The sequence below is a fragment of the Zosterops lateralis genome (genome assembly GCF_965231275.1).
Source record: "Zosterops lateralis genome assembly, chromosome: 8".
NCBI lineage: Eukaryota > Metazoa > Chordata > Aves > Passeriformes > Zosteropidae > Zosterops > Zosterops lateralis.
In genome coordinates, this window is record NC_139768.1 from 6,110,296 (window position 1) to 6,133,297 (window position 23,002).

Genomic DNA, 23,002 nt, shown 5'->3' on the forward strand with positions numbered 1-23,002 from the left:
TAGGAAAAGTAAACAAGCAAAATAAAGATGGAAAAATCATGTGGTCAGTTTGCAAGTGCTGTTTATTGTTTGAGGCAGGGTTAAAGCCTTTTATAAAGACAAGAACATATATGCAAACAGACTGAAAGTGACATTAGGTTATTCTAAACACCCCTATTCCAAATCCTGCTGCCCGTAACGTTGCCATAGCCAAAGTGTGTGGAGGCTTCAAAACAGATATCATGATAGGAACAAACTAAGATTGCTGTTATTTTGGTAACCAAAACAGATGACAAGTGCCCTAAATATTTCTATTAATATTTTTGATTACAGAAAAGGCATGTATTTTTCCATTTATCTGGTATCCCCTTGGACTTGTAATGTGAATTGGCATTTCATTTATAGCCATGTATGACATTAGAAGAGGCATGACAGGTGGCTAAAACGTGCTTTCCAGACACCAATCAAACAGCTCAGAGATCAATTTGAACTACAAGTGGTGTGAACGAGATCATTCTATGTTCATCAGTGATTTTAAGTATCTGTTAAAGATTTATTATATACACTTTCAGAGTGAGCAAAAGCTTCCGTTTACTGAGTGAGGCCTAAAATGCTGAGCAGCAGCAACTTTCCTTTGGCACTCAGCCAGTGCCTCACTATTTCATCAGTCACATCTGCTTCCACCACTGGCCTCCATGTTCAGTTCACTTCCACCTGTAATGCCAGCTGATCAAAGCCCTCAAGGTAGACAGTTTCTAAAACCTGGTATTTTTTTAAACAGGAAAGTGAATAAAAGACCACCAAGTAATTCCAAACAAACCAAGAACAGCTAGGCACTGATAGTTCGTGACTGGGATCAATGTGAATGGGTTTGGAACAGTCAAGAGGTCCAAAGTTTTGCATATTCCTTGGCCAATCCCATTGTATCAAGTAGAATTTAACACAATATATTCATGAAGAATGGGCCTTTTTTTTTTTGTTCCACAGCAACAAATTCATGATTATAAATGTGTCCAACCTCTTTATCAGAAAAGCAGGAAATTTCCCATGACTTTTTATACTTTTGACTGAAAATTTGACAATAGCCTTTCTTACATAGATTATCAAAAGGGATTATTCAGAATTCATCTCTTTAATATATTAGTAAAGCTGCTAATTATGTTAATTCCACCAGTTACTTTTGTTGACTTTTCTCCCCTCTGAATAATCACATCCATCTGTTGGCAGATTTATATCACTCCTTTTAAGCACTTTTTCCCCCAAATTTAAGCATTTAATTCTAAAGGTAATCACTACAAGTCAAAAATAGCTTGTGCAATAAACCAGGAATAATCCACACTGTCAATACCACTAACGAGGACTTCTTCCAAGTGTAAACAATTAAGCTATGACATTATTTTGCAGGATAAAGAAATGCTCACTTTTCTGAAGGTAAGAGCTAGTAAACAATGAGATGCGATTCAAGAATTAGAAAAATTTGTTTGTCCAGGAAATTGCTTAAATCCTCTTCCTTTGCATATAAACATCTATACAAATTGACAATGCTTTGCATGGCCAAAATGTTTTCGGGATGTTTATTTTTTTTCCCCTGCTGAAAGAAAAAATAATCCATCTGGGTTCATTTGGGGGTGGGTGGGTGCACTACCAAAGGGTGAAAGGATTTGTGTGAACACGTATGAGATGATAGAAACACAAGCACTTAATTCACAAGGAAAAAAAAAAAATAAGAACAGATAAAGGCTTTTTTCATCTGAAATTACAGCCTCTCTCTTTTATAAACACTTTGATATCAGCATCCACTCTTGCTCACCAGGCCAGGCAGAGATAACCGCGGTGCTTTAGCGGCGGCGCCGCGGATGGAGCGGGCTGGGCCCAGCCCCAGGTGTGACCCCTGCTCTCCTGCGAGCAGCACTCGGACCAGGCAATCCATCACCCTGCTCCTCCTGTCAGGCCCGGTGCTCGGCTGCAGCTGCCTGTCACACTGGTGGATGGGACCTGCTTAAAGGCAATCATGTCAATCTCTATGTGACTACTCAGGCTAAGATAGAAGGATGATCTTGACAGGCTTGGCAAAGTCAGCAGAAGGCACTAGAGGACTTTAGTTACATGCTTAAAATGTAGATGTGATTTGTGCTTCTCGTGTGGAGGGGCTGAAGAGGCATGGAACAGCACTGCGTTTTATAGCTGGTCATCTCGGATGAATCTGTTGCCTTCGGAATGTTTTCCATAGTAAATGTAGCGACACTTCCCCAAAATGCCTACAATAAAAAGGAAATGAATTACAGTTAGGATTGAAGTAGAATAATATTCAATAAAGCACATAACTTGGGGAATTTGAAGAGAGAAAGGAGTAGTTTTCTCTTGTCCTGCAAAAGTTGGTGCATTTCAAATATTCAGTACTGCCATTTCAATCAGCAGTTTTGAACTCACTGGAAAAATGTGTTCAAACACCTACATGAGCTATCCTGTTAAACATACATCCACAAGTGTCTTGCAAACTGAAACTACCTAACACTGAAACATCATACAGTGGGTTTTAAATCAAAGTACCTCTCTCCTGCTTCTAAAAAACCAGAAAGACTGGGTTGAAGTTATATTGTGTGCTCTCTGCTATCTCCCTGCTATGTATTTAAAAGGTTTTCCTGATGAATGAAACCAAAAACAAAAAAACCTTCACCCAACATCCAGTTTTTGTCCTGGAAAAACCTGTCAAACTTTCCCAAAGTCATACTTCAAGTACCTAAACCATCCTTGTTTTCAGTGACAAAGAACTGAAGTGAGTGGCTGAAATCTATATGGGAAGACAGACATGGGCTAGAACAGTTAGCCTCCCCAAATTCCAGCATTTTTATACATACAAATAAATATTTAATAAAAACATTTCCAAAGTATCTCTCCAAACAACACTGCAACATCCCATGAGCAAGATACAATTTAATTATGCTAAATATTGGCACATGCAGGATGCTTTCAATAATTAGCCCTAACGCTGGTTTTGGGAGGCAAGGCATGTTATTCTCAGTGAGTACAGGCAGAAAGATGCCTGTGGAAGCCTTAACTGCTGTGGGTGAGACACACATACCTGCAAATCTCACTACCTTACTCAAAAGCATCCCCTCTGGTGGTACTAAGTGGTATGTGAAAGCGTAAGTTCACAGTCACATCCCACCTGTGAACATCCTCAAAGATGCTACATTTTACTAGCAGCGTTGTTCTATGAGCCTTCAGATGTGTATAGTCAAATTAAAGTCATCTCCCATGAACAGAAAGAAGGTGGAAGGGTCTCCTCTGCCTTGGGAGTGTTTTCCAGAGCAGGCACTGAAATATCCAGCTCACCTCCATACGGGCAAACATAACCTAGCCCAAAGGAGACAAGCACTGCCTTATATAAAGGGTAAAGAAGGGGGAGGAGCAGGTCTTCAATTCTTTCTTGTTTTAGATTTCCAGAACTCGCAGAGCTGTTACTGTGCCCACCTGCAGTATGAATTAACGATGCAAGCTTTTATATTCTGCGTCCATTGTTTTCCAGTATAACGTCTGGACATAGTTAATACACATAAAATAGGCTACTAAAGCTATGGAAGTCATGGGTCATGAAAGATTAATGTCAACCCATGCTCTTCTTCCTCTCTAAGACACCATGATGGTAACACATTCCTGTGAGGGTTGTGGGGGGGAATTGATAGGCCTGTCATCTGTTGTGAAAAACATTCCTCTTCAGGATAATACAAATGGGGACTATATGGTGCAGTGCCTGATCATTTTCCTCTCATGCACAGAGCTTTCTTTTGTAATTTCAATTCCAATAATTTCACTAGCGGAGCAGTTTCCACATGCAAAAGATGATAACAGCATTCCTAAACAAGACTCTAATGAGGACCAAGTTTTTCTTTCCCTAAGCAGATATCCCAAGTTGGTAACAAGGCCATTTAGAGCTCAAAATGCAATGGATACGAGCAGTTTATTAACAACATTCTTTGGACTCCTTTTTCACTGGCATTGATAAAAGTCTTGTTTGAGGTCTGCTGCATTTCTTAAGGACTGGAAGCAAGACTGTTTATAGAGATACTGGTGAGAGAGTGCTGTTTGATGAATGCTGGAGACTATAGCTAGGTGTCAGTGCTTAGAAAATGAGGCAAGGACATGAGGTATTAATATTGTCAATGATCTCTTGACAGGAAAACAGATACTGTATTCACCGTCAGATTTAAATAGACATCAAGTGCATTAATGACAAAAGGGCAGACTTCAAACAAAGGGGGCTGTATGGTGCTGCACTGAGCCAGTCTCCAAGTTGGCAATAACCTGATCTGAAAAGACACTGTCAGGGCTACAGACAGGCCTGGGATTGTGTGCGGTGACAGAAAACAGAGATGCTGACAGAGATACCGGTGCCATATTATGCCAAGTATATTCTAACACTGTCTCCAGTCCTAACGAAATCTGACATCATTTCCTATCGCTTATAGTATCCTCCACCGCTCTGGCAGAATATTTCTCCCCAGACATCATTACAAACTCCACTGTAGTTTTAAAGTTACTGGCAGGCCTGTGCTGTCGTGGAGGCTGGGTCTAGAGGCCTAAGGATAACCTCAGTCAATCTAAATTTGGAGTTTGCTGGAGAAGTGCTCTCATTTTCACTGATATCTCAGCTACTTGAGGTGATCTGAACGCTAAAGTGTGAGGAGCTGTCACCTTGAATAAAATCCTTAAAGTAAAGACGCTCTGTTCCCGGGATGTTCAGCAAAGATGTCGGACAGTCTGGCAGCAGGAAATGAAATCCAGCTGCTGCTGCTCGCCTGGGGATAAAGGTGCTTGGGCTAGTGACAGTTAAAGTCAGCTGAAATTTTTGAAATCCTGCAGCCTACAATTGTTTAAATTAAGGAAGTGTTGTCTCCGCAGAGATTCCCTACCCAGGCACACAGCTGTGATTCGATTGCCAGGCATATTACACATGCTGCTCAGAGAGCCTTGATAAAAGCACAGTTGAAAATGTTGCCATGAGACCTTGTTTATCATGAAGGTTATTTGTAAAACAATAATCTTGCTCATAAATTAAATGCGGTGACTGGCTTGGTTATTTGCTTTGCTTTGTTATTCCTCTCTATGTCCCACCTCCCTTTAGCAACCACAGAAAGCTCAGAGAACTGCAAAATGTTTGTGTGCTGCAATGAGAATTTTGATGTTAAGATATGTCACGTGTGAATTTAGGAAAGCTACTGATTTTTTTCTGCCTATCTGCTATGGTATTCTCTCCTTGCAGGGCTGGGAGTACACTTGTTCTTTTGCACACAGACAAGAGAAAGAATGAGGGGAAAACAATACATCTATGGCTGTTCTTGTGTTTTTAATTAAAATATCCAGCATTGGCCATAATAAGCTACGTACACCCCCTATACATCAAAACAATACGCAGCATCCAGAATGAGGTTTCTGCTCGAGGTTCTTAAGAAATGACAACACAAGGTCTCTTGAGGGATCATCTTCCCTGAATGAGGCTTCTAATTTTTCTTAAGTAGCTGATTCTACCATCACCACAAGCTGTTAAAACTATAATTATGAAAAAAATGCATTGGGAAAAATCATTTTTAAATTCACTCTTTATCTTTTAAATGCTTCCATCCTTTGGAATGGATGTTCTAATTACGCCGGGTAAGTAATGACCTTGCAGTTGCCTGTGTGTGTTGTGGTATCAGTCTTTCTTCACAAACACATTGTAATGTCAGCAACACCAGCTTTTCCTTAGCTGAGGGAAAACCCAATTATCCAAATAAATAAATAAATACATAGATGCATACTAAAGCACGTGAAAAAGTTCAAGTCATGTTAACTCCTTTTAAATTGGGCGTATTTTGCAGAGAGCTATGGTGCTTCTAGACCTCTGTACATTTTAATGGAGAAAAAAAAACGTTTTCAGGCAGCAAAAACAAGTTGCACTGGAAGTGTTCGACCTATAGATCATACAGCCTTAATTAGTTACAGGTCAAAATTAGTTACATGGTCTCAAGCTGACAGTTCTAAGGGAATTATTGTTGGGTAGCATCTTGTTGCCTTTTTCCTACCTCTGTTTCCTAGTACATTAATACTCACATTTAGAAAAACCCACCCTCTCAGTCATCACAACTTGGGCAGCTTCCAGCAACGCAGCTTCCTCCAGTAGCATTCAGTTTTCTTTAAAAAGTAATTACTAAAACTAAGTAGTCAAGCCAGAATTTTTGCCACCCCCATCAAAACCTATTGCCACATCTGCCCAACATCCCCACCAGGCACCCATTTTAACATCAAATGTTTTTAATAAGCCCCTCTGCAAGTGAAAGCAGTGAAGAATTCACAATTAAATCTGTTTGTCAAACACTGGTCTGCAGTATCCATCAGGGAGTACATTTCAGTTAACAGCCTTCTGCCTGTCTTTCACATGGAGTAACCACAGGGCCTGGGACCAGGAGCTGTGGTCAGATAAAGTGTAGCACTCCACACACAGACTCAATATTCTAGTGGAATTCCACTTCACCTAACTTTAATTAGAGCACAGTACCTAAATCCTCCACTGCCAATTTGTATTTGATCCATATTCATCTCTTTTTCCACAACCTGCTGTTGCATAGTTTTGCTATGGCTATTAAACAGCTGCCATGTTCCACCAAGAAGCTGGGTGCATTTCACTGTGGTTATACTACCAATCTGTAAATTGTTTTGAGACCCTTCAGGATGAAATATCAATACCATTATCATTTTTTTCATAGGCACTTGGGCATATTCTACAATTAATGAACAGAAGCTGTGAAATTCCCTTAAATATTAATATAAACTTCCTATAAAGGAAAGTAATTCCCTACCGACCACATTTAGAGGAGAATAAATACCTATCTATGAACAATTTAAAGTCTACAATGCTACTGATTTAGGCAAAACATCTCCACGAGTCAAGTTAATTTAAAACTCTTAAAAATCTTTTCATCTAAGGGATATGTAAAGCTGAGTTTAAAAAAAAAATCCAAAAGCAAATCCTTTTGTACAGGAGTTTAGTAATTTTTCACTTCATATTTATCTACCTGGAAATTCTAACAACTTTAGCTATTTTCTTAGTTGACAACTTATTTTCAGTTCCTTTTGGTGAAACAGAATAATTGTTTCTATTGAATCTGATCCAGCCTATGAATCGTCTGACACAGGAAATTGAGAAGATCCCTTGGAAGACAAGAAAAGGTGTAAAGGATCATCTGGGTCACCAAATACACCCCAAAGCAGCCAGGTGTGTAACCCAGGGATCCACTCAGACCTGCCCTCTGCCCCAGCAAGCAAACCACTGCCAGCGTGGACTGAGCTCACAAACTGCAGTGGGACACAGGAAAAGGACAGAAGAGTTGCAGCCGTCCTTGCTGCTACCATTTAATGTTTGTTGCAACCAGATTGTTCCTGGCTGGAGTCAAGATACAAGATGTTGACTCCTTAAACCAGAGAAGAAGGAGTAACAGCAAGAGGAGAATACAACAGATATCAATGCCTTTGGTTTTGCCAGCTGAATTCTGTAGGAAAAGAGAATCTTAAAAAGATCTGAAATACCACAGCATGAAACAAAACCCAGGTAAATTCCCTAAAATATTATCATAATATACTCACAAGTGATCATGTAGCAAATGCACCAATATTAACTTTCATTGTGTTATAAACTACTGAATTTATTTTTAAGAGGATAGAAACACTACATGTAAGCAAAAATGATGTATAATTTCTCAAAAAGTAGCTCTGCATAAAGGGGTGGGGTTATGCTTGAGAAGGCTGGGGACAGAGCTAGCTGTGGCTAAGGCAAAATTCCTTCACCATGGCCACAGTACTCACACAGAGGTTCCCAAATACTCCCCAAAGAGGTGCCTGTGAATTAGGGATTGTGGTCCATTGCAGGTTTCCTGAAGAAAGAAGACATACCTTCAGCAGTAAACTGCTGATCCTGACTCCCCCCTCCCTCTGAGGGTAACAACACTCAAGGAAGGTAACCTTCCCATTCAGAGGAGATGAATTACCTTTGCTCTGCTCCCTGCACGGGGATGCCAAAAAATGATAACACTTTCCTCTGGACACCCTACAGCATGGGGCACAAAACGGTCTTTCAGACTGAAAGAAATTACTGAAAGGCACAAAATCAAATCTGTATCCAGTCTACAGCAATGGTGTTAGAATTATACACCTAAGCCAGAGCTGAGAGGATTCACAGAAGGCAAACTAACACACTGAATTATTGCAAGTATCCTGCACAGACAAGTACTGTGACATGTCAAGTCTCACTGGCCTGTTTGTGGGAAGGGGGGAAAAGGGGGGAGTATGCAGGGAAGTGAGAGCAGGGGAGGGGGGGAGCAAAGCAGTCAACAGGGAGGGGATGTTGGAAAAATTTGCAGTGAAGGTGATAGGAATACAAAGATGTGAAGTTTGCATCCCGGGCCAAAGAAGCTGCATAAATGTTCAGTGTAAACTAGCAGTCAAGCTGATGTGTGATAAAGTGCAGCCTGCTGTAAATACACTTCAGGGCTCCCAGTGCAACTAGGGAAGAAACTTGTAATTTAGAAGAGGGGGAGGAAAAAAAAAAAAAAAAAAAAAAAAAAAAGAAAAAGCACTGCAAGCTTTTTCTCACATAATCTGTTACTGGAAAATTGAGAAGCTTGTCCAAGTCCGTGGGAATAAGCTGATGAGCTGATACTTAATAATAAACCATATTGTGTCATGGTGCGGAGTCATCTCGATCCATTCAGGCCACAAACTATATTACTTTATACAGCCCTGGCTGACATACATTTAAAGCCCTCTACACATTAAGGAGCCATTAGGCTGACAGATTAAAAGTTATCTTGGAGCTAATGTTTCCATTATGCGTATCCTGGCAGTGGAACAATCAACACACTGTTCCTCAGATGTCATACTTTGTTTAAAAAAAGGGTAGGGGGGAGAGCAGGGGGAAAGGAGGGTATCCTTCCCTCCTTGAATGACATTGACATGATCAGCTTTGATCTGGGCATGTGCTGTCTGCAGATTCTCCACTGTTGGCTAAAATAGGAGCATTTAGGGCATAATACTTTAAATCATTAACCAGTTCCATACTCCTCTGGGTGTCATTGTTACAATTTAAGGTTCCACACTTGGGATTTCTTTGGAATCTTTCCACGCTCATTGTAACTATGATCATCAGAGAAATATGTTGGGGGGGGTTGGAATGTCTCTTTCTAGTGAAAATGAAACAAAAAGCAGACAACAAAAAAATACACAAACAAATAAACAAAAAAAAAAGAAAACCCCAAAACCACATGCTTTTGTCTCTTCACTGCACCTTTACCACTTTTGCACTATTACCATCATGGAGAGAATTAATGCTGATTTTATAATTAAATACTTATTGTGAAATACGTTGAAAAACTAAAGCAGATTTATTTATTTTTTTTCCAATTACTCATACTCATAAATTTTGTAGTTAGCTAGATACTGTAATCAAATAAACCCAAGAGCACAGAAAGCATCAGCGCGCCGAATTTTGGGACTGATGCTTATATTTGGATATATTGAAGGAGATGGAGGAGATGGAGGAAAGGAAAACCTCTCGGTGTATCTCACCTATGGGCTAGAGGAAAGTAGTAAAGAGAGGGAGAAAAAGGCTGTAAATACTCCATCAGCTGAGGCCCCGCTCATCCCTCACCCCGCGCCCGGCGGTGCGGGCGGGCCCGCGGGCACTAGAGGGCAGCAGCCCTTTGTGACAGCCCCGACGAGCCGAGCGGGGCCGAGCGGGGCCGAACCGAGCCGAGCGGAGCCGAAACGAGCCGAGTCGGGCCGAGCCGGGCAGAGCCCAGCCGAGCAGAGCCGAGCAGAGCCGAGCGGGGCCGAGCTGAGCCGACTGGAGCCGAGTGGGGCCGAGCGGGGCCGAGCCGAGCCCAACCAGGCCCAACGGCAATGGCAGCCGGCAGCGCCCCACTGGCCGCGGTGCCACCACTAAAGCGACATTCTTACAATCTCTGCTCGCAGCCTTTCGCCCCGGGGCCTGATTAACCTGGGCAATCCCAGTCACAGTCCCACATCTGTGTGTGCAGATGTGGGGCAGCGCTCGAACAAAAGGCTGGAAATGCTGTCAGGGCCGAGGAAACCGCCCGTGTCCCCCCGTCAGAGGCACTTGTTTGTCCTCTCAGTTCTCTGGTGAATTTGAACCACCTTTCTGTCACTTTTGTTAATAACGGTGCGGCTGCTGAAGTGATGTAAGAGACGCTTTTTACATCTTTAGAATGATGGAGGAAAAGGAGGTTCTCAAATCCCTTCCCGAGCATATAGGAAAGTTCAGCTGTTCAGTGTACATTTTAGGAGATTTTCAGTTAATTTGGATAACATATGCAAAAACGGCCTTTCTGCTGGCTGCCCTCTACTTTGGGCTACATTCTAATAATAAAACTGACCCTGCTCAGCAATGGAACTAAACCATAAAGAATGACAAGGTCATTAAGAAAACAAAAAAGTGACTATAATTAAATCATACTTCACAAACCTTAACCATGCACAGATTGCATTAGCAGTAAAAATGGGAGAGGGGAAAAAAAAAAAAAGAGGGAAGTAAGTTCTTTTAGTAGCTGTGATAGAATTAAACAAATGTACCATGATTTATGGGGCAGAAAGCAAACTTTTGGAATAATTGTTCGGAAAGTCTGCAAGCATTCCAATAAAATTACAAATTCTTATGTGAAAAAAAATTTGAGCAGCAGGGCCCTTCTGGAGAGTTTAGACATAAATTTGGCTCATCTCATGTGCAAAACTTGCTTCTGGATCTCAAATGTGTTCCTGCTGCAGGAGTTCACATTAGGGAAAAAAAAAAAAAAAGCCATAGAAAATTCAGTCTGGCTCAACTGGTTTGAAATTTCTCAAGAGAGTCATCTGAAATAAAGACAAGTTGCTTTTTATTTTTAAAACTGGGAAAGAAAGTCTCTCAAATAAAATTAAAGAGCATAATTAAATAGTGCTGCTATCACATTATGATACAGTTAAGGAGAACCTTCTTTGTCTGCCATTACTTGCTTCTTTCCACAAGCCTCAGAAACAACAACAAAAAGCCCCATTTAAGTAATTGCTAATGATAGGATTGCTATGATTTTTCCTAATACAAAACCGTGTTTTTTGAGAAGCAGATACTACAAGGCCCTGGATTCCCCTGATTTCCAGCAGAAGTTGAAGGCATCTGGCAGTTTGTGAGACACATCCAGAGCCCACAACAACGGCTGGAGCTCCTTTCTCTCCTCTGTCACTATTACTGTTTGGCATCCAGTGAAATCAAAAGTGCATCTGGATCTAAACACTTGAAATATTCAGAAAATATCTGGTTCTCTGCACTGAGTCTGGGCTTGCCTCTTAGTAGAATTTTGTCCTATTCTATATGACAAACAGCACCATCTGCTATTGCTAAATAGTTACTGGCCATAGTCTAGTTCCCAACCTGCCTCCAGTGCTGAAAGCCAAAATATTGTCATTGTTTTCTCTTTTCCCCCTTCCTCAGCCTCCTTTTAAAAATATGCTGATGGCAGGAGGCTGAAGGTTAAACCACGGTGGCCAGTAGAACATAGTTTACAGGTGCACTTTTAGTCTCTATGGAAGCTTTTGCTAAAGATAAAAAATTTGGGACTAAGAAACAGCTTGAGTGGCACATTAAAACCCCTCCATTAGGGTCAGAGTTATTAAAGTTTAGTTAAAGCACTAAAGACTTTCTAAGAAGTATTCTGCTTAGTAAACATTTTCCACCAGAGCACGGATATTGGTGAGAGCTTTTGGAGTGTGTCAGTTAATCAGTATTCGCCCGCTTTGACAGCTTGAAATATTACTCACTTATTTGGCTGGTTCAAATTTGTCAGACTTGACTATGTTGCAAGTTAACATGTCCCCGTATGAAAAAGGAGCTCACTGGCAAAATGTTCACGATGGACCTAATAAAACACATGTGGCCAAATAATCAAGCAGCAATGATCACTGTTGTCACTCAGAAGCACAAAAAAAACCTACCAAGCTAAACAGGAAGCAATAACCTATTACTTTACCTTTTAAAATGGTTAATGGAAGGATAAAACCTCCACCACACCCAGAGTCATTAAATTGCTTGGTTAAAGCTGCATATATATTTTGGATGTATTGAGTCATTTGCTGGTACAAAGAAAAGAAAGGCTTAAGAGAGAAGCTGTCCCTCAGTCCCAATAATGTTCTGCAGCCAAGGAAGCCCCTTCTGCCACAGGAAGGCCATTTAGGCAATACTCTTCACCTTTGCTCTCAGAGTGGATGCTGTTAAAACAGAAAGTCCTCTGAAGGTAGCAGGTAGTCTGGGATTAGACTGTCACAGGAATTCACAGCAGGAAAGCCAGTCACACACAGCCACCGTTTGGTTAAATGTATTCAACAACAGGGCACATGAGTGCTGCTGTTAAGCCTGGGGCAGCACTGAACAGCACAAACTGCCCTACAGAAGACCTCAAAGATCTCAAAAGTAATAACAAAAAATTATACAAGAAAGATCTTTTCAGGGATAAGGAAAGCTTAACCACTTACGTGTGTGCAGTGAACCCTGTGGTCCTTTCAGAGAGGCTCCTGGGAAGCAGCTATATGCTACTGAAGTATTTCAGTCTTTGGGCAAAACAAGCTTGACATCCCTGTTGGCATCTCTGCTGAGAACAGACACTGGCCTTACTCAGAAAACATCAAACGTGACTTTCTGCTGGCTGTGGCAAAGCTGAATACTGAAGGCAGGGGGAGGAGAGGTCACAGAGGAAGCAGTAGTTAACGGGGTAAAGTGAGTGTTATAATCCCCAAATTGCAGTTGGACTGAATGTTTGCAGACAATCTGCCTGTCTAAAGCAAGACAGTCTCATTTTTCTTTCTTCTAGGAGAGGGTTAAGTATAATCTGAAGCCTGGAAAATGGCTGCTGTTGATACTAGTGAGGCCTTCTCTTTAACTAGATCCTTCAGGAAAAAACAAATTAATCAACAGCCAGCTGAAGTGGGTTTAATGATTGCATTCTGCATACAATCAGCTTTTCCCTTTTCAAGGGCCATCAATATGTCAAGGGAAGACATATCTGAAGGATATAGCTCTTAACATCAAGGTTATCTATTCTCCACAAGGCTCCCACTCCTTACTGGGCTGATACTTTACACTGCCTGTGTCTAACATTTTCATCAACTCTGCAATCAATCAAGGTAATAATGTTGTGCAAAAAATCAATTAACAACGCAATTAAACTTTCCTTATTATCTCAAAGGGCTGAAATAATACCTAAAGGGAAGATAGACTCACTGAATGCAGACATCCATAACCCAATGTGAAAGTGAATTATGAGGTTAGACAGATGCAGGCATGTACTGGCGCTGTTATTTTCAAAGGGATATATCTCATCCAGGCAGTGTATCAGTCACCACCAATCCCATACCCTAAAATTCCAAATTACTTTTAAGAAATATACGATGTGCAATATCCATTTCATATTCTCTTTTAGAGATAAACCCCCCAAAATCTGAACAGGAGTATTATTCAAAGACAAAATGATCTTTCAGAAAGAACATAAAATATAAAAGCTATAATAACATTTACATCTGTATACCACCCATGTCTGTAAATGCAGGTCATCAATTATACCTAATCTGCAGTGAATAAGGAACAGAAGAAGCAGCACAACATTTAAAGCCCAAAGGCTCAAATTTGCAAATACCTTGCATCTAGTACACTGAAAGAAGAGCCCCAATATAAACACATGCAGCAAAACCAGCAAGGACTTAAGTATCATTCCCTGAAAATAAGACAGAGTGCCTATATTATTTTGTAATTACATTCAATCCTTGTGGAAACATCATTCCCAAGAGCTGAAAGTTTTAAAGTACATTGAAAACAGACAATTAACCCCTTGCTGTTGGGAGGATTTGGGTTTTAGAATAAAGATGTTAAGGATGGGGATGCTCAGCACACCAGTACAATGGAGTTAATAAAGTTGGGAACCCAGGTACCATAGCCTTGTATTGGAGGTGACTGGATAAGGATTTGAGGGAGGGTGGGGAAAAGAATAGAGAAAGAATACATCTAAAATTAACTACAAAATCAGTGATCTTGCTACTCCACAGTGACAACCAAAAAAGGTTACACAAAGAAAACGACCGTGACCAAGCTAGGTATTCTGTGGGGTTTTTTTGACACCTATTATTTTATACTGCACAACCTGAGCATTTCCCCTCAGCCCCCCCAATTCATTTCCCAACACAGACATATCCACACACAGTCTTCACTCTAGGTTGTTGTGATTTAACATAGGCAAAAAGATAATGAAAATAGAAAACACTTAGGGGAAGCCTATGTCAGAGTGACAAGCTAGGCTCACATCCTGTAATAAGCTCAGGAAGATTTGGAAGCAGAAGAGATTTCCCTCGTACATTGCACTTTGAATTCCTCTGTTAAAGGACGCTCCGTGTGTCTGTGTAAGGAGAGGTGTTCTACAAAGCCCTTCTCCCAGCAGGGTTTGCTTAAGCACATAACAGCTGCAGTTTAGAAATGGTCTAATCTTACCATTTCTTACAATTAGCTCATGTAGTGCAAGTGGCTTGTTTGGACCAAGAACATCTTTTTTTGTTGATAATTCTCCCTGGTTTTGTCTTTGTTTTGCACTTCCTGCTCTTCCCCCTGTTATCCCCATTCTGTAGAGTCACTCATGGGTGAGATACAAATAAACGTGACTAAAATTTTCCACAATTTTTGAAACATTACAGACTTTCCTGCAAGGATTTGGGGCGCTAATATTAGTCTAGGATTAGAAAATTCAGCCATTCCTCTCTTAACCTTTAGGAACATAATTAATATGTTTTCATTTTCAATGACTTCATTGTGTGTCTATCAACTGGAACCATTCCTGCTGTGTATTTGATTCCACTGACGATGGGGTGTGTTGGATTTTAAATGATGTGCTAGCACTTCTGTTCCCTATATACTCTAGTTTATGTGTTATTCATGACTTGCATTTGGAGACATGGATGATACACAGATGTAAATGTTATTAAAGCTTTCGTGTTTAGATTCATTGTGAAAGACTTCTTTGTTTTCAGATAATTCTTTTAACCATCACAAATAACCACCAATATATGAAATTGTCTAGAGACATTTTTCTTTCCTGTTTAGGTTTTTGATGAAGAGAATTTTTTTATTCTCCCTAGTGTTCTCTCATCATCAAAATAAAATACAGAATAAATTGACAGACAGCAGTTACACCTGTAGGATAACATAGAAGTAAACCTTTTTGTCATATGCTCATTATACAAAATCAAACCCAAAAGTTACTTTATTTTTTTAATAGCTGTCAGGACTGTGGCTCCCAGTTTAAGAAGGCTGCGACTGGCATTATTCTCAAACTGCTTTCACCCTTTAACATCACATTTGTATTCCTGAGGTATTTAAAAGGAACATGGTAAAGAAAAAGGTACCTTGCCAAATAATGGTTTCCTATCTCCTTTTTCACTTAGATTAAACTAATTTTAGATCATTTGTTTTATAACACTATTTAAATATTTTGAATATATGACAGACATACCATGCATCTTTGTTGCACTGGTACTATGTAGGAAAAAACTAAAACACAAATATGGACTTAAATGCTTGGTAAGCATCAGCCTTGGAAAGCATCACCCAGCCAGCAGTCAGAAGTAATTTTTTGTGATGGACAGATAAAACACCATTAAATTTTTTCATTGTCACTTATTAAGGCAAGGGGTGAGCAGGTAGATTTGTGTGTCTGGACTGGTAAATCTCCAAGACAGTTGTGTGAGGTTGCTGTATGTAGGTACATATATGGCTTTGAATGGAAACAAAAATGCTCTCAAAAAGCCACATTTAATCACTAATAATTCTGTCAATTTACAAATCCTTAGATATTTTCTCTCAATGAAATTGAAGCTCACTTAAAATGTGGAATCTTGGAGTTGTCACATTTTTGGCTTTAAAAGAAATATTTTTATAGCAGATTTTTTTTACTTTTTTACGTCTATTTTACCCATTAAGCCTATAATAGCAGCAGCCTCTCTATAGAACTTAAATATTCAGAAACCTTGGCAAAAGGGATTCCTTTGTCTGAAGTTCAAGCTTCTTTTAAAAATCTAACTCAGACTAATTAGTCCAAGTATAAGATTTTGAACAAGAAAATAACTGATTAAATTTTCTGTTGCTGCAGTAGTGTGTTGGATAGTGGTGGCTCGCACTCCCCAATGTACCATTTTACAGAGAACTTCATATTTTGTTGTGAATAGTTACTGAAAAGAGAGTTTTCCATCTGACAGAGAGAATCAATCTAATGTCACCCACTCTTTATCTCCAATTTTCTACTAGCACCACCTCTGTCTGGTGCAATCTTGTTAATGTTTTGCTGTAGATACCTGCTGTTTTACTTCACCTGCCACTAAAGCTTATTGCTCTCGAGCAGTTTTTAAAACTGCCTTTGAGCTTTATGAAACAAAATACAATTTTTTTAAACTGAACCAAACTGTAACTTAATTCAGCAGGACACTGCAATGCTGCTTCTAAGTCTTTGGTGCTTTATTAAGGCAGCAAGGTTCCAACCTTCCTCTTCCCCAGTCACAGTGAAGACAGCTCAGGACTACTCAATAGAGCATTTCTAGTGGCCAAAAATCAGGAATTCGTGGCTCAGCTGCCTTGGGCTGCATTCCAGGCAAATTCTAGCCCTAGTGGGGAGTGGCCACACCATGGGAAGAGTAATGCACTCCCTAGTGCAGGATATAAGGTCAGGACAAAGTCGAGTGTCTGGAACATCAGATTAGGCCATACTTGGTCCTTGAGACTAAGAAGCTTTTGGTATTTGGGACATGGGACAGGGTAGCAGAAGAGGGTGAGGAAAAAAAGGCCATTTTTGTGTGGTTTCAGTCTTGTGCCATACGATTCTTCAGCCTTCACAGACTGCCTGGCCAATGTCCACATTTCATAATTTTACTTTTCATGGTGAAAATACTTATTTCTTTTTGGGTTTGCTCAAAAATGGAAATACCTCTTCATCCAGGGTATAGATGAGCAATATTTTCAGATACTCTTTAACAATCATTTTGTTATCAGGAAGCAGTATATGATAACTTATAAACATGACACCATCAATCTACAACATTATTGAGGCAAATACAGTTTAATTCACAATTCAGTATTAGCAGACACCTTAACTGAGTAGAACCTGATGCAACAAAAAATATGTTGAGATAAAATTGTTAAAATAACAAAACAGTCTGCCTACCATTTCTGTCTAACCAGAAGTTATACGTGTTGGCTGCTTGTGAAATAATACAAGATTTCTGTCACTCCCCAATGCACTTGTCTGGCTTAAATAGCCTTTGGTAAAGGCTTGGAGGTCTTAAAATAGGAGGGCAGTCATCAAACTTTCAGCAGATGACTCACTGCACTGTTAAGAGCAATTATTTAAATGTATGAAATATTTTAGACAGTTGATGAAGTCAAGAGAACCAGGAAAGCAAACAGTGACCCACAGGCTTTCCACTGTCCTCCTTTTCTGATGTGGTTTCACAGTACACGTTACCAGAAGCTTTATGAGACCACTTTAAACCATCAAGGGTCCATCCAGGTAAGATCAGCCAAAAAATGGGGTACTGAAACAGATTACAGAAAGCTGGTACAAGATGTTCTTCCCTTTTTTCTCCCATGTATTTGAATTTTTTGTTTAACAGGGAAGAAGTCTGTCTTCTCATAAGACCAAATGATATGACAACATTTTTCTTGACCTAAAGAAAATAACTTCATGTGGTCTTTCCCATAGCCACACAACTGTGCAGGCCTGGTGACTGTGGCAGTCTTGCATAGCCTCCTTCTCCATTTATAGCAATGATGGTTAAGTTCTGGACACACATGGCTCTAAAATTTATTGAATTCAAGTGCAATTAATATCCAAGTCTCTGGGAAGCTTATATAAAGCTATTACTCTGTTCAAAGGGAAAAAAAAAAAAGACCATCAAATGGTTATACTGAAAGTTATTTTTCTGTTTTTCTTTGTCTCAAAAAAAGAAAGGGGGAGGGGGAGATGACTGTTCCATAATTATAAATCTTCTGAAACTGTAACTCAGGAAAAGACTTTTCAAATAAAATGTTTCCCAGAAAAGAATATTTGGCAGCGGTTGGCTCTTGTTTTCCCTAATAACCATTAAAAGTCTGCCCTAGTAAACCATTTTACTGCAACGTTTGAAATGGTAGAGTTTACATTTTATTTAATGAATAGTTGCAGAGCATTAAAGCAACATCTCGTTGGCAAAACAGCTCCTTATCCTCGCTTTGTCTCAATTGGTTTTTTTACATTTCATTTTCAATGACATGTCAGCCGTCTCTCACCAACCTCAAAGGAAAGTTGAATGCGGGGCTTACAAAGTTAAGCTGACATTTGCTCTCTTCCAATAAAAAATATTTAGTCCATTAAACATAAATACCTGTCATTATGATACATGGACTGGGTACAAGCCTCCCGTTTCCCTCTGATGTTTATTACATCCAAACAACTGCAGTGCCTGCATGTTTTCAACTTTAGTGTATTGATTAAACTTTTAAATGGCTGCCATATAACCCAGGGACATCAGGAAGATTAATTTGCGTCAATGTTCATCTGTAATTCATTAGCCATTTATTCTTTACAACCACATGGGCTATCAAGAAAATGCAGGCCATTTTTCACTCTGCACAGGCTTGGGAACAGATCCTGAAATTTGTGCTGCATACAAATAAGCTCCCCAGGCCCGGCCACTTAAACTGCTTGGCTTTTCAAAAGTTAAAGTTGGGAATAACAGCAGAAAAAAGGGAACATAAAAAACCAGAAATGGACAAAATATACGTCCTCAGGGTACTAGGGATTTAACTGAGTTTGTCCACTGTCTTTTCATCCATGGATTATGGTTTCTTATTTCAGTCAGATTATAATAACTGAAACTTGTTACTGTGCAAAGGCCATAAATAAAATGAGCTGTACCCCCCTCTAATATCATCTGAGATGCAGTTACTTGGAGAAAGCTAGAAAGCGGCAGTGAAGTATAAAAAGCTCATGCCTCAAGGAGGTTGTAGTTGTGAATCTAAGAAAAGGATGCAGCTTTAACCAACTTTCCCATTTATTGTGGATTCCAGTCTTGCCTTTATTTGGGAAAATGGCCAGCTAAATATTGGTATGTTTCCTTAGGGTAGAGGCAAGCCATCTGGCTCCTTGATTTGCCCTACTGACCCCCTTGGCACAGTATGAAGTGCATATTAAATAAGGAAAAGGAAAGAGAACAGCCATAAAGCAAACAAAAATGCACATGAATTTTACATTTACAACATGGAAAGATCAATGAAATGCATCCTGGTTCCTTTCCTCTCACTACCTATAAATTACAAAGCAGTGTCACTGTGCTAGGTAAAGGCATAGTGGTACAGCAATAGAGCCATTGAGCCTAATGGTAGCAATCTGGATTCCAAAAATGAAGATCTCATAGGACAAATCCAACAGGTTCCCTGTTGCAAACAAGAATATAAACATAGCAGCACTCTGTAACATACACAGAAATCTTCACATAGGTCTAATACATCTGTTAGGATGTAATCATCTCTACTTAACAGCGACGGTCACTATGCTGCCACGTTAAAATGTGGATTTATGCATAAAAGAAAGGAGGAGATAATTGGCTTCTAAAATCAATTATCAGCTTACTGCTAAATATCAACCTGGGTGAAAGGAACACTGGAGTGAGCATGCTGTTTAGTGTAATCCTCCCAAAGTAAGGCTGATGCCATGCCCAACCTCCCTACACCACCCTGGGATCTCACCACAGGCAGGACATTCTCTGTGGGAAGCAGTAGCCTCTTATCAAATCCAAGGATGACACAGGAAGAAACGACATATTGGAAAAACCTGAGCTGTGGAGCAGGGATAGATTTTGGCCTACGCCCTCCAGCAACTCTGAAGAATTAAATGCTGCCCTGCCATTTCCTTATCACCAAAAATCTGCCATTTGGTGCTTGTCTCTGCAATTTGTATACCAGTGCTTTTATAGACAATCTGCAGGTGGGAATGCCAAGTGGCATTTCTGTCAGCTGGCTGGCTTGTAAATGCCCCAAAATAAGTGACCCAAACAACAAAAAAAAGAAAATGATGAGATGTACAGGGATATACTCAAAGTGGCTTTTAGATATGAGTTTGTATTTTATTACATGCTTGAAATTTTCAGTTCATAGAAAGATTCATTACGGTTCATCAATCTCACAAGCAAACTTGAGCTGATTTGTGGTTTCATTTTGCACAAATACTTACTTTTAATAGGCAGGAGAAAATTAAATGAGTTTTGGTCAGATATCTGAATTCTTTTGAATCTGAAAGTTGAGTCAAAAAGAATGTTGGGAAGAAAGCCAGTTTCAAAGCCATATGTATGGGGAAAGAAGTCCATTTATCCAAATCTGGATAGCTTTATGCTGTACACATAACCTGAGTCGCTCTGGTCTGCATCTGCCCCACAGCACAAGAAAAGATGAAATCTCAAAATCTCAGCTTCATCTTTTTATTTTGGTTTTGTCCACTTTAGTCATACCTTCAAAATAATTTAAATATAATTTGTTTGGAGTAAATTCTTTTTTTACTGTGATAGGAGACATACTGGGAACTTCACCAATGAAAATATGTGGATACCAAGTGAATTGAAAATATTGCAAAATTTACCTAGCTTAAGTAGAAAAAAGATGCAGAGCTAAAACTGTAATTTAAACTAAGAAAAGCAAAGCAAATTGTAACACAACTATGGAGTTTCTATCACATCAGAAAAAAAAAAGAGACCTAGTATGCAAAAAAAATTTTGCAGGTGTTCTAGAACAGAGTCATTATAAATTCAATAGAATGCTTTTCAACCTTACTTCTGCAGATACGGAAATCTACCTCATGGTGCCCACTAAACAAAGTGTTTCCTTAGAAACTTTATTCCTTGATCTGCTAGCATTAACTTAGACTAGAACACAGTTAAGATGCAGCCAGAGCTTGAGGTTCAGTCCTTTAAAGTTCCCAGTATAACATATCTGAAACACCAATGACACAGTAAACACAGCAAAGGAGTAGAAATCCCAAAAGGAGGCTGACCAATCCCAGATTCTAATTAAATCTTGACAAATTAAGTACAGCAGCCCAGGGGATCATTTGCCATTGTGTAAAGCCTCTGTCCTGGGAATGTCTCTCACAGGCTGCACACCAGAGCCCTGTGGCACAGGAGCAGGTTATTGTGGCTCATCACCACACCCCAGGCTCTCTCATGCTGCAGGAATCTCCAAATGGGAAGACGAGGTGGCTTTGAGCTCATGCTTACACTGGGGGGACCTAAAGCAGCAAGCTCAGGATTCAGCCATTTGTTTTCATTTTCATATAATGATGTGTCTAGCTCTCATGGTTGCACAGAAAACTGTATCAACTCGAACCATATGTTAACTGAGGCAGCAATATGTTCTTAAATTGGCAGACAGCTCAAAATGACAGTTCAGCAAGATGTGAACTATTTTCAATCATCTCAATAGGGTGTTAACTCTAAACCCTAAACATTGCCTGTATATATATATTTTGTTAACCATTTCACTACTAAATACCTTCAGCAAGACAGCTAAACTGTTCTTCCACACTTCTCCAAGAGAGAATATCCCAATTCCTAATTTGAAAGAATGTCTCTCTATAAATTGGCCTCATTACATACTTGGCTCGATCATTTTTAACATCTCACAATCAATGTATTTATCCTTCCACAATCATGAGGCAGTGAAGTGCTGTCATCTCCTTTTTACAGATGGAGGAAAAAATGCGAGAACATGATAAAAGGGAAACAGAACAGAGATCATCTGAGCTTAAGCCTTTTGTCTGAACCAGTAGATTAGCCTTTCCTTTTACACGGAAATTATGTGGAGACAGCGAAAAATCCGCTGAATTAAAGTAAGTAGAAGAGGCTGAATATTTAAGAGTAGTATTATCCATATATGTAGCAGATTTATTTTTTAAAAGGTTGTGTGCAGTTCAGTTTAAATTAATTCAGTTCTTTCACTGAATGCCACAGAATTTTCAAGGATTTGCTCAAATTTAAGGCCAGCTTATGACAGAGCAGAGAATCTTTTGCCCTTACCTCTAGCTGGTCAGTTTTATTAATGCAGTGCCTTAGCTTTAGGCCATAGTACACAATAAAATAAAAAGGAGTAATGCAAAATTTAAATCTTGCAGCAGTTGGCCAAATAAACACAGGATCTGGATTAGTAACACTTTTTAATATCATACATGCCTAAAATATGCACAAAAAGAAAAGAATAAGAGTTAAAAATACTTTTTTTAAGTCTCAATACCTTTCTTGCACTTGGGATTTTTTTGGTTTTGTTTTTTTGTTTGTTTTGTTTGGGAGGATGGTGGGTTGTTTTTTTTTTTTTTGGGGGGGGGAGTGTTTTGTATTTTTTGTGGCCAATCAGGCCAATGGTGTGGCAGCCAATGTAATTGAAACTGTTTTTCTACCCAGAAAATATTTCAGGTTTGGAGTACCAGCAGTAAATGCATCTAATCCAGGTAGGGAAGTCAGCTATTTATTACTCAGGTGACAATATAAGTTACAAGAAAGCATACAGTTAGAAAAATCTTCAGCCTGACTGGACTGTATGGGCAAAGATAGCTGTGTCTCTTGATACCAGCCTAAGTCACTTTTCAAACAAATAACTGCAAAAACTCTGTCTAGTTTGTGAAGTATTTTGTGATGAAAGGCACTCTACACATGTAAAATATTATTACTACATTCGCAAAATGAAATTTCTAAGAGAAAAAGCACAGAACACGCCAACAACAATAAAGCAATCAATTGCAATAGGATGCAATAACTTGCAATAAATTGCTCTGTAGACAAGGATTAAATTGTTTCAGCACCAGCCACCCAATCCAACTTAACTAACAAAGAGAAAAAAGAAATGAGAAACATTTGCTTAAAAAGCTCATAACTGTCAATGTGTTCAGAACACCAGCAT

The 23,002-nt window shown here is 39.5% G+C and overlaps 1 protein-coding gene across 1 annotated transcript in view; it reads right to left on the reverse strand.

Moving 5' to 3' along the window:
• Nucleotides 1-1,040: 1,040 nt before the first annotated feature.
• The window catches only part of LRMDA (leucine rich melanocyte differentiation associated), a 599,023-nt gene continuing 577,061 nt past the window's right edge, over nt 1,041-23,002 (reverse strand). The window contains 1 exon segment of the mRNA XM_083866301.1: nt 1,041-2,237. Within this exon segment, the coding sequence (XP_083722427.1) occupies nt 2,158-2,237 (80 nt within the window). The 3' untranslated portion in view covers nt 1,041-2,157.